Source organism: Neovison vison, chromosome 2 (genome assembly GCF_020171115.1).
Source record: "Neovison vison isolate M4711 chromosome 2, ASM_NN_V1, whole genome shotgun sequence".
Classification (NCBI taxonomy): domain Eukaryota; kingdom Metazoa; phylum Chordata; class Mammalia; order Carnivora; family Mustelidae; genus Neogale; species Neogale vison.
In genome coordinates this window covers 193057409-193070325 of record NC_058092.1, presented here as the reverse complement: position 1 = coordinate 193070325, position 12917 = coordinate 193057409, and the positions used below count along the sequence as shown (strand labels likewise).

The 12917-nt window shown below is 45.9% G+C and overlaps 1 protein-coding gene across 2 annotated transcripts in view; it reads right to left on the bottom strand.

Moving 5' to 3' along the window:
* The window catches only part of SH2D4B (SH2 domain containing 4B), an 88654-nt gene that overhangs the window by 40704 nt on the left and 35033 nt on the right, over window positions 1-12917 (bottom strand). For both annotated transcript variants that reach the window (XM_044239942.1, XM_044239943.1), the window contains exon 5: window positions 3887-4034. In XM_044239942.1, the coding sequence (XP_044095877.1) occupies window positions 3887-4034 (148 nt within the window). The remainder of the gene's footprint in view (window positions 1-3886; window positions 4035-12917) is intronic.

Below are 12917 nucleotides of genomic sequence, written 5' to 3'. Positions count from 1 at the left end.
TCTCCCCATGATACTGGAAGTCTTAGCCAGAACACTTAGGCAAGGAAAAATCGTAAAAGGCATCCAAATCAGAAAGGAAGAAGTAAAAATTGTCCCTGTTTGCAGGTGGCATGACCTTACATAGAGAAAACCCTAGATATTTCGCCCAAAAATTGTTAGAACTAATAAATAAATTTGGTAAAGTTGCAGGATACAAAATCTTAAAAAAAAAAAAAAATCAACACACAAACCTCAGTTGTGTTTCTATCCAGTAACAATGACTATCCAAAAAAGAAATTAGTAAAACAACCTCACTCATAACAGCATCAGGATGGGTGAAATTGATGATGGGTGTTGAGGAGGGCACTTGTGATGAGCATTGGGTGTTACATGTAAATGATGAAATACTAAATTCCACAAGTGAAACTAGTATTACACTGAATGTTAACTAATGGGAATTTATTTTTCAAGACTTTATTTATTTATTTGAAAGAGAGAAAGAGAGAAACAGCATGAAGGGGAGGGGCAGAGGAGAGAAAAAATCTCAAGAGAGTATACATTGAGCGTGGAGACCAATGCAGGGTTCAAGCCCAGGACCCTGAAATCATGACCTGAGCAAAAAACAAGAGCTAGATGCTTAACCAACTGGGCCGCCCAGGCATCCCACTAACTGGAGTTTAAATAAAAACTTGGAAAGGGAAAAAAAAAAAAAGGATAAAATACTTAGCAATAAATCTAACCAAGGAGACAAAAGACCAGGACACTAAAGACTATAAGACATTGATGAAAGAAGTTAAAGAAGTCACAAATAAATGGAAAGATATCCTGTGTTCATAGATTGGAAGAATTGATATTGTTAAAATATATATACTACTCAAAGCAATGTACAGATTCAATGGAATCCCTATTAAATTTCCAATGAAATTTTTCAGAGATAATAGAAAAAATAATAATCCTAAAATCTGTTGGGCATCACAAAATATTCTAAACAGCCAAAGCAATCTTGAACAAGAAGAACGAAGCTAGTAGCATCTCACCTCCTAATTTCAAATTATATTACAAAGCTATAGTAACCAAAACAGTACAGTGCTCACATAAAAACAGAAACATAGACCAATGGAAAAAAATACAGGGCTCAGAAATAAACTTACGCATACATAGTCAAATAATTTTCAACGAAGGCCTCAAGAATACACAATGGGGAAAGACAGTCTCATCAAAAAAATGGTGGCACTGGGAAAACTGGATATCCGTATGTGAAAGAATGAAATTGGACACTTACTTCCTAGCAAACACAAAAATCAACTCAAAATGGATTAAAGACTTAAATATAAGACCTGAAACAGTAAAATACCTGGAAGAAAACATAGGAAAAAAGCTCCTTGACATTGGTCTTGGTGATGTTTTTTTTTGGATCTGACACCAAAGCAAAAATACCGACAGGTGAGATTATGTCAAATTAAAAACCTTCTGCACAGTAAAGGAAATCATCAACAAAACAAAAGGGTAACTTGCAGACTGGGAGAAAATATTTGTGAACCACATACCGATAAGTGGTTAATATCCAAAATATATAGGAGTCCATACAACTCAATAGCCAAAATCAAATAACCCATTATAAAAAATGGGCAAAGGACCTGAATAGACATTTTTCCAAAAGGACCCACAGATGACCAGCTGGTACATGAAAAAGTGCTCAACAGTATTAATCACCAGGGAAATGCAAATCAAAGCCACAAAGAGACATCACCTCACACCTGTTAGGACATCTATTATCAAAAAGACAAAAGAGGGGCGCCTGGGTGGCTCAGTGGGTTAAGCCGCTGCCTTCGGCTCAGGTCATGATCTCAGGGTCCTGGGATTGAGTCCCACATCGGGCTCTCTGCTCAGCAGGGAGCCTGCTTCCTCCTCTCTCTCTCTCTCTGCCTGCCTCTCTGCCTACTTGTGATCTCTCTCTGTCAAATAAATAAATAAAATCTTTAAAAAAAAAAAAAAAAAGACAAAAGATACCAAGCATTGGCAAGGATGGGAAGAACTTGGAACCCTCATACATTGCTTGTGGAGATGTAACCATTGTCAATGGCACAGAACGTAGCTAACTTCCTTCCACTGCTGTTTTTTTGAGATTGCACTTAGGTTCTAAAAGGTGCTGGGGGTACATTTTGCACTGAAATCTAATGATGTTTTAAAAACACTTAAAAGAAAACATTTTTCACAAAAATAGTCCTTTGAAAAAAAGAAAAAAATAGTCCTTTGTCATTAACCCATGTATTTGTACATTTCTGTCTGCTAATTTAGGATTTTTTTTCAGTAAAAAACACATACTCAAGAACCACAAAAAAAAAAAGGAAACAATGTTCAGATCAACATTATTCATTATTCATAATAGCCCCAAAGTGGAAACAACTCAAAGGTCCATCAACTAATGAATGGATAAACAAAATGGTGGTCCATGCCTACACCAGAGCCTTACTCAGTCATAAAAGGAAAACTGTCCACTTTAAAAGGATGAATTTTATGTTATGTGAATTGTATTTCAATTTTTTTTTTCAAGTCTGTTGAGTGAATCTGGGCTGCGGTTGAGAAAGGCTGAGGACCAGAGGGCTGGCGAGTGGAAATCATGCAGCCTCTGGGCTCCCCTGGCCCTGGCCCTGGCCCTGGTTCCAGTCGTCTCTCAGGGACACCACTGCCACAGCCTCATCCTCTCTCTCACCCCCAAACCCACCTTTACAAGTGTCCCACTGTCCACCTGCATGAACTATGCCTTTTTATTTTCTCCATGTTTTGACCTCCAGGACCTTGCTCAGCCAAGAGAGATACTCGCCCTCCCAGGATTGGCCAATTCCTAAAGATGCTAAAGGACTCACCCACAAGTGTGCCTTTCACTTGCGAACCAGCCAATCCAAAAATCTTCGAATCACTTCCTCTATCTAGTTCTCACTGTCTGTGGCACTGCCCACCGGCCCCCAGAGCCAGGCGTCAGACAACTCAAGAGCTCATGTGCCCTGGAGCCTACAGACATTATTTAAACCAGCCAACCCTACACCTGCTGACCCTGCTGGCCTCACCTGCCCCAAGCAAACCATAAGAAAGACTCCTGCCCGCACTGTCCCTGGCGCCCTCCTCCTGGTGGTTCCCAGTATAGCCCTGCTGGGTGTGCCCTGCCCCCATGAGTAAAAACTTCTTAGGGCAAGGTCGTCATTTCCACACTATCCCCATGATCCAGGTGTCCCCGAACCTGATTCAAATGAAGCCCAGCACATACTGAAACACATCCTTCAAATCTGCTACTGCCTTCCCACTTCCCCCACCCCTAACTTTTCTCCACCCGACACCCTCCAAGCTTTGTAGCCTTTGTAGCACCCCCCCCATACATCTCTGCCTTCCTAAGCACATCCCATGCCCATCACCATGCCCTTACCTAGGATGGGCTAAGGCCTCTGTCTTGAGCGCCCTCTCCCACTCCCACCTCTTTGCCTGCTTTTCCTGTGCCCCCCTAAAGCTTCACTTTCTCTTGCGCTATCTTTGGAAGCCCACCAGGATAGCCACTCTGTACTCCAAGGGTACTGGCACTTTCTCCCTCAAAGCCGGGAGCCTGCGTGTCTGTCTCCTCCAAGATAAGCACTGTGATCCCTCCTATCTGGGAGCCCAGCGCTCAGCATAGAACCAGTGAAGGACTGGTAACGCAGTCAAGGCAGGGTTTTCTTTTTAGTGTAAGAAATCTCCTCTACAGGCACAAAGAAAGCTCCTGGCCGGTGGAGCCCTTACCCTCTGGGTCCTCGGCAGGGCCCCGAGCACTGCCGGTCCTGGGGGAAGGCCTGGGGCCCGAACGCGTGAACCGGAAGGATGACGGGGCACACGCACCTGTGGGAGGAGGGTGGGCGGGGAGGCAGACTGCGCTACTCACGCTGTTCCTCCCACTCGCGCTCCTCATTCTCGCTGGCGTGGCTCTGCAGCTGGGCCTGCTTCAGGGTCCAGTAGAGCTCCTTCGCCCTCTGCTCTTCCTGGAGGCGAATCTGCTCCTCCCCTCGCTTCCTCTCCTCTTCCTCTTTCCTCTAAGATATCATGGGGACAGAACGACATCAGGTCACAAGAGAGAAGTGCCCCCGTGGCCCTGGGGCAGGGCTGTGCTTTCTAGGGGTGCAGTGGGCCAGTGCTGGCTCAGGTGTGGTCTCTGACGCAGGAGATGGCCATGGACAGGCCTGATCGGGGCTGCGGTAAGGATCAGACAGGTTAAAATGGGGGGAACAGGGGTGTTTGGGTGGCTCAGCTGGTTAAACTACCAGCTCTTGGTTTCAGCTCAGGTCCTGATCTCAGGGTCATGCCATCAGCCCTGTGTTGGCCTCCACAGTCAGTGGTTTGCTTGAGATTCTCTCCCTCTCCCCTCTAACTAAATAAACTAAATAAATCCCCCCCTAAACTAAATAAATGCACCTTTAAAAAAATACAGGAGAAATAACTTGTAGACTCTGAAGCTTTCTGCAAAGAGGACACTGGGCCATCCTTGGCCACACTTGTCTTCTGGGGGAGACGGAGGGCAGGTACCATTCCTTCTGGAAGCCGGTTAAGCAGGCTATGATCATATCTTAACCTTCTGTCTGGATAAGATATTTCCAAGACAAATAAATAAAATCTTTTAAAAAGGTGGGGGGGGGCGGTACCTGGGTGGCTCAGCGGGTTAAGCCTCTGCCTTCAGCTCAGGTCATGATATCAGGGTCCTGGGATCGAGCCCCGCAGTGGGCTCTCTGCTCAGCAGGAAGCCTGCTTCCCCCTCTCTCTCTGCCTGCCTCTCTGCCTACTTGTGATCTCTGTCAAATAAATAAATAAAATCTTTGGGACGCCTGGGTGGCTCAGTTGGTTGGACGACTGCCTCCGGCTCAGGGCGTGATCCTGGAGTCCCGGGATCGAGTCCCACATCGGGCTCCCAGCTCCATGGGGAGTCTGCTTCGCTCTCTGACCTTCTCCTCGCTCATGCTCTCTCTCACTGTCTCTCTCTCTCAAATGAATAAATAAAATCTTTAAAAATAAATAAGTAAATAAATAAATAAATAAATAAAATCTTTAAAAAAAAAAAAAGATATTTCCAAGACAAGCAGGTTTGGGGGCCCGTCTCCAATTGTCTCACTTTGAAGTTCCAAAAAGGCTGTGTGTGTGCGTGTGTGTGTGTGTGTGTGTGTGTGTATTTCCCTCTACTTTTGTTCACATCAAAGTAACCCCACAGGTGTCAGATGTGCATTATATGCCAAAGGCTTGTTTTCAACACCAACAATTCTCCAGACCACTTCACTCCAAACCACTCCAACGTCACCCATGCCCAGAGGCCATCACTCTCAATTATTTTAGCTGTCCCTCATGTGGTGACATCTCTGAATCATACACGAAATGTTTTACCCATTCTAAACATTATTGCTTTTCTTTTTTGGTACATGAGTATGTGGCAATTATGTTTGGCTCATGGGTACACGCCCAGACTTTTCCTCTCCTCACCCTTACCCTGTCAACATCACAATTTGTGGTGAAATCAATAATTGGTATAAATATTGTTCACTGCACCAATTATAAGAAGTACATTTTGTAACTTCCTAATGTATCTCTGAAACATGGGTATGTCTCATGACTTGCAAGTTGCCTTTTTAATAGGCAACGGTTTCTTCTTTCTTCTTAAAATAATGATTAATAAATCAATACTTAATGAGGCATCTTATATTCAGTAAAATATGGTAGTATGATGGCTTTTTCTTTCTTGACTTTATAATTGTTTTATCCTTAAGTTGCATATTGAATTCTCCCAACTTCTCTAGATCTACTGTAAATCTTTCCCTGTGTTTAGTATTATAACAGGTAAGCAGCAGTTAGCTTTTTTCAAAGGTCCCCACTGTCCCCAGATGCCAACCTTCTTTCTTCTCCCATCTCGGTTGTTACCTGGACCTCCTGCCCATCCATCCACCAGAGGACTCGTTTCTTAGCCCTGCCCAAGTTGAAGCTCTTGTTTCTTTGTTCCAGGGTTTTTTTGTTTTGTGTGTTTGTGGTTTTGGGGTTTTTTGTTGTTGTTGTTGTTGTTTTGTTTGTTTGTTTGTTTGGCCATTTCATCATTTTGCAAAAGCATAGCTAGCAGGACTTCTCAGGTAGGGACGCACAGAAAGACACTCTCTGAGTCTTGTCTAAAAACATCTATGGGGGCACCTGGGTGGCTCAGTGGGTTAAGCCTCTGCCTTCGGCTCAGGTCATGATCTCAGGGTCCTGGGATCGAGTCCCGCATAGGGCTCTCTGCTCAGCAGGGAGCCTGCTTCCTCCTCTCTCTCTCTCTGCCTGCCTCTCTACCTACTTGTGATCTCTGTCTATCAAATAAAGAAATAAAATCTTTTAAAAAAATTAAAAAAAAATAAAAACATCTATATGATTCCTTCAGATAGAACCACTAATTTGGGGGCACCTCGGTGGCTCAGTGGGTTAAGCTTCTGCCTTCAGCTCAGGTTATGATCTCAGGGTCCTGGGATAGAGCCCCACATTAGCTCTCTGCTCAGCAGGAAGCCTGCTTCCCCCCCCCGGCCCCCCGTTCTCTGTCTGCCTCTCTGCCTACTTGTGATCTCTCTCTGTCAAATAAATAAATAAAATCTTTAAAACAAACAAACACTAATTTGGCTGAGCATAGAATTTAATTAAAAATCACTTTCCTAAAGCAGAATTTGGAAGACTTTGCTTCCTAGCATCCAATACTACCACTCGGATTTTCAATCTTCTGCATGAGCTATTAAATTTTCTTTTTATCGCTGATATTCTAACATTGTTAAATGATGTGCCTTGGCAGGGATTTTCCTTCATCGATTGTGCTAGGCGCTCAAGGAGCTTTCTGCCTGAAGTCTTGGATCTTTCCAGTCTAATACACCTTGGCTTAGAATTTCTTAGGTAATTTCTTCTCCTCTCATTGTTTTTCTTTCTAGAAGTCCTGTTGGTCAAATGCTGGACTCCTTGACTTGATCCTCTAGGGGGCTCAGCACTTCTCTCTTACTTTCTCTCTCCTGCCTTTGCTCTTCTACTTCTGGCTGATTCACTGATTTTATTGTCTAAACCTATGATTACATTTTTCATTGCAGCATCGCATTAATGATTCCCAAGCCTTCCTTCTTCTTTGCTTGCTCTTTTTGCTTCATTGCCCCCTGTCGTGCTTTCAAGAGTGTAATGTTCCATCTCTGAGGATTTTAGAGCTTTCTCCCCTTATTCTGATTTACATCTATTTCCTCTGTTTTGGGCTTTTCCCTTCCCTTTAAAGTATGTTATATGTGTTGCCTGGCATTGGTGTTGGAGGCTTTCTTCCAATGTCTGATGTTTCCTGGAGATCCATATTCAAGCAGAAAATAACTATCTGAATGAGAGACTCAGAATGTGTAGACAGGACTTCCATGGGAGGTGGGCTTCACTCCAGAATGACTGGACGAGGAATCAGCCATTTCACTGAGGCAAATCCTCAGTACTCCGGTCCTTTGTCTGAGATAATTCCATCTCTTCTCCTCTGTCCTCCTTCAGTGGAGTCTGAGCACCAGCCTTCCAAAGTCTGTGGGGAAGGCAGGCAGCAGGCAGGAACCCCTAGCTTGTGCCCCACATTACATAGGAACACCATGCTTTGAAATGCTTTCTTTGTAAGCATCCCCCACAGGTGTCTCCCAGGAGGGGGCCCCAGAAAGTCCCCCTGGGATTGGCAGGGACGGCAGTGGTCACCAGGTAAGCTACCCGAAGGCCAGACCACTTCCCGCATGAGCCCTAGACTCTTGTTTCTCCTCCTTGTGTGCTCTCTGACCCTCTCCTTCATAAAAGGGTTTAACCACATGCCCCCGGGAGCTCCAGGACTCCTATTTGAGGAATCATCCTGGAGTCCAGTGGCCAGTCCACAGTTCCAGGGGCGTGGCATAGCAAGCCAATGAACCCCGCCAGCCGTACCATATTTTTACCTCAGCATTGCATGAGATTGGGTGACCAGAAAAGACCTAGCAGCCTGATTTCATGTGGCTCAAATGGCTAATTCGTGCTAAACAAGGATACCATGCAAAAATACTTGCTGGCCCTGTGCATCCCAGAAACAACCCAAGCTGCAGGTCCCACTGCTCTGGCTACTCACTGCTAAAATGAAGATCTTTCCTTAATCCTCCTGTTTTCCATCTGCCCCTTGCCTGCTTTCTCCACTTGGCCTGACACACTGAGCTCTGAGCCTCTGCCCACTCCCCATCTCCTTCTGTTCAGAGAGAAGGATCCAGTAGCCTGGGAGAAATGGGTAAAAGTGGCGATATGAGGGTCCAGCCATTCCACGGAGAAACTGGTCGCCAACCTGAGCTCTCTGCTTCACAGTCCCTGGTGCCCCCAGGTCCCAAGCCCATGGGGACCCAGACTAAGCCAGCTCCCCCCTGCCCCCTTCCTGTAGGCACCGCACTTGAACCCCTCACCATTCTGTCTTCCAGCCTCCAAACCTCGGCAAACATTTTCTCATCTGTTCCTGCTTCTCGTTTTGTCTCTCCTGGTGCTTGGAACTTTTTCAGTCCTTTGCTACTATTTAAATGGATCAACAAGAATCCAGTGGGGAGGAGGTAACTGAGTTTTTAATTCTTCATTTAGCAAAAAAGACAATGTGTTTTTTGTTTTGTTGTTTCTTCCAAAACAGTATAGATTAAGGATTTTCTTCTAATTCAACAATCAATTTTTTAGTCCAAAAGAATAGGCAAAATTCCCACTTCCTAATGAGTTGCTCTCAAGAGTTGGGCATGAGGACAAGAGAGGGTGAATGGCTTCACGTGGTCAGTCACCAAATACTTCCAGGATCAGGCCTGTGTTGGGCTCTGGGGACACAGCAGTGGCCAAGACACACGCAGGCCCCACCTGGTGCTTGCCTTTCCAGGGGTGAAACATACCAGACAAATAATCATCAGGAAATACCAGAAAATAATAACCAGTGTGCACAGAATTAAAACAGGGGAAAGGACAGAGAGGATTTAGAAGGCCACTTTAGGCTGGGCGACCAGAAGTCCTCTCAGAAGGGTCGATGTGATCTGACAACTGACCAGTAAGGAAGAACGCCAATAAGCGAGTATCGGGGAGAAGAAATTTCCACACAGAGAAAACCACAAGCAAGATGGACCCGGCGTTGTAAATGGGCTTGGCATGTTTGAGTACAGAATCACCCACTGTGGTTGGAAAAAGAAAAATCAAAGCTCTATATTGGATGAGTTCGAGATGCCACCTGACATCCCCGAGGCCTGCCATTAGCAGCGGGATGCGTGAGCTTGGGGCTGAAGGGCAAGTTCAGCTGAAGATACGGCTCAGAAGTCATCTGTGTGGGGATGATGTTTCTCAGCCACAGGACCTAATGCTATCACTGAGAGAAAGAATGCAGAGCCAGAGAAAACCACCAGAAATAGGGTACGGTAAATAAAGTGGAGCATAGGGAATCTAGTCAATAAAACCATAATAATGTTGTAGGGGGACAGATGGTGGGTGACCGCACTCACCATGGTGAGCATGGCATAATACAGAGAATCGTCGAGCCACTACACTGCACACCTGAAATGCATATAAGGCCATATGCCAGTTACACTTCAACAATAACAACAAAGAGAGCGAGAGAACAACCAGGGTGTCTCGGGCCACTCCATCATTTAAAAGTTGAGAGGAAGAGCCGGAGCCAGGAACGGAGGCGGAGAAGGAAGGTCAACAGATAAGCTAAAAACCCAGAAGGGGTGGTGTCCATTGGGAAAGCCAAGAAAGAGGCCGTTTCAAGTAAAAGGGAGTGGTAAACTGAGCTGCAGGCCCCAAGGACAGAGAAGCAACAGGGGACAAGGTCATGGCCTCAGGACATGAAGAAAGACTACCCAGAGGGGTGGAGGGGCAACCAATGAGGAGGGGTGGGGGAGGGAGTGGAAATGACCGCAGACAGACCTCTGGGGACATCTTCTGAAGATAGGAGCAGAGGTGGAGGGGAATGTGGGGTCAAGAGGGACATGGGCTCAGATGGAAAATGCTAGAGCTGAGAGTTGGTGACAGATGCAAAATTGGAACCAAAGTCCATGTGACTCCCAAGTAGAAGTTTTAGCTTGAAGCCATGAAAAAAGCTCACCTTCAGCAATCACCAGCATCTCGGCAGAGCAAAAACTCGCCCCATCCTGGCACAGCACCGCAGTGTATGCAGCGGGTTTCCCATGCCCGCCGCCTCCCCCTCAGCTCCCTCATCTCTGACCCAGGTTGTCACATCACCCAATACATGGGGCACCAACCAAGACAGCGTCTACCCTGACTCTTCAGATCTCACACCTGCCCAGGGCGGGTCTTCCAGGAAGGAGCAGGTCTCGGGGAAAATACCATCAGCCAAGGCCTGTCCGAGTCAGAGGGACTTCAACCCCCGGTCCTGCTTTCTGGTACAGAGGAGGAGAATACTGGCTTGCTCAGGCTGCCACAGACCAGGAGGCTGAAACCACACACAGGTATGAGCTACAGAGGCCCTAACTATAGAGGCAGGGTGGGTTTCTTCTGAGGCTTCTCTCTTTGCTTTGTAGATGGACCTTCCCCTCCCCGTGTCTCACATATCGCGTCCTCTGTGTGTATACACGCCTGTGTCCGAATTTCCTTTTCTTCTAAGGACACCAGTCATGCTGAATCAGGGCCCACCGTGAAGACCTCTTCTTAACTTATGACATTTCTAAAGCCCTTACTTCCACACTTAGATTCTGAGGTGGTGGAGGTTAGGTCTTTAACATAGAAATTTGTGGGTGACACGGTTCAGCCCGTCACAGGATGGGAGACGCTACCCCAGAGAAGGGTCATGACAAACATGACTAACAATTGGCATAATGCTCTCCAAGTTCATCCGTGTTGTCAAAATGGCATGGTGTCCTTCTTTATTAAGACTGAATAACATTCATTTTATTTATATATGTATATATGTATACATATAAATGTAAATATTATGCATAATATATACACACATAATAATATATACATTACATTATGTATGTGTATACACACTCACACATATAATGTACACACACCACAGTTTATTTATCCATTCACTGGTCAGCAGACACTTGGGTGTCTGTTTGGCAAACAGATACAAAGTTAGTTATGCAGGATGTTTGGCAAACAGATACAAAGTTACTTATGCAGGATGAATACATTCTGGATTTTCTTTTTTTTAAGATTTTATTTATTTATTTGACAGACAGAGATCACAAGTAGGCAGAGAGACAGGCAGAGAGAGGGGAAGAAGCAGGCTTCCCGCGGAGCAGAGAGCCCGATGCGGGGCTCGATCCCAGGACCTTCGAATCATGACCTGAGCCAAAGGCAGAAGCTTTAACCCACTGAGCCACCCAGGCGCCCCCATTCTGGATTTTCTGCATGGTGCCTGTAGTTAATATTGTACTGTGTACTTGAAATTTGCTAAAATAATGGATCTTTAGTGTTCCTGCCACACACAAATAAGGTCACTAGGTAAAGTGACAGATGTGTTCATTATCTTGATTATGGTCAACATTTAGCAATGTCTACATATACTAAAACATTGTACATCTTCAATATTTACATTTTTATTTGGAAATTATAGCTCATTAAAGTTGGGTGGGGAGGGCGGACTACCTACAAATAAATAAATCAATAAATGGCAGAATCACACTGTTCACTCAATCCTCTTTGCCCAAGAGTGAACAGCACACTGGGAGCCAGGAGCCTGCCACTTCCTCCATCTCTGAGGAAAATAACCAGCCACTTACTGTGACAAAGACAAGCTGCTCACGGGGCTGGGGACAACAAAAGAAAACATTTTGCAGCTACAGATAAAGAGCATTGCATCTTTCCCTCCAGGGCTTGCTGAAATGCCTCACCCCTCACAGCTGAAATTGCCTGGAAAAACCTGTGCAGTGGTCCTCTCAGAATCTTCTGGCTCTTCTGCCAGCCCTGATGAAAAGTCCGTCTTTAAGTGTGGTTGCCACAGGCCAACGAGGCCATGCGGCAGATCGGCAAACACTCCCTTCTCCTACCTCAGGAATCGATGCCCTTTTCTGGCAGGCCCAAAGCCCTGGGAGCCGGCTGCCTTATTCAATCCACCTTCTCCTGATAAGCCATTGGTAACGTCACACCGCGGGAGCCCACGCCTCACCCCTGCGGAAAGTGTCACGGAGACATGCTTTTCTGGAAGGCACGGTCATTTGTGTTGTGCTAGGGAGCAAGAATTCCTGTCCCCTTCATGGGTCCTTCTGGCTGGACCAAGAATCAGATGCACGGGAGTCAGATTCACAGGGGGAAATCAGATGTCATAGGGTACATACGAGGAAAGCAGGCAGGTATGGAAGACCGTCGGGCAAAAGGGAGGCTATGTGTCATCCTGAGCTTCGGAGATGGGGGGTAGGGGTCTGGGATTTCAAAAGAAAGGAACGCAATTCACAGGGCATCAAGGAGAAAAGCAGGTGTTTGGGAATTAGATATTGCCGGGCCGTACAGCTGGGTAACTCGGATCAAATATATCACTCTTAATAACCCCCATTCTGGAAAATATCCCCCATTTAGATTCTTCTATATAGTTAGAGGGTGAGGCAATAGTGTCCTTGATCTCTCAGGGTCTCAACTGCCTTCAGCTCAAATTAGCCCGCCGGGCTAAGTGGCACATTGTGGAGGCAGAAGGGCTGTCCCGAGCCCCTTCACTTGCTCCTCTGGCCCGTATAATACCATCTTGCTTTTTGAGATGATGTACCCAAGAAGGCAGGGTCATGCCTGTGTCTGTCTTTCTCTGACCGACAGCCCCCCACACGGGGGCCAGCAGAGAGCAGGAACTCCATAACACTGACCGGAGGAGTGAACGACCTAACAAACAAAAAGAGGGTAACACAGGGTTTCTGGTGACTGTTGAGAGCGGAAGGGTAAACGGCATCTTGTTGTCTTGCTGATGCCAGCCTCATCCAGGAGAAACT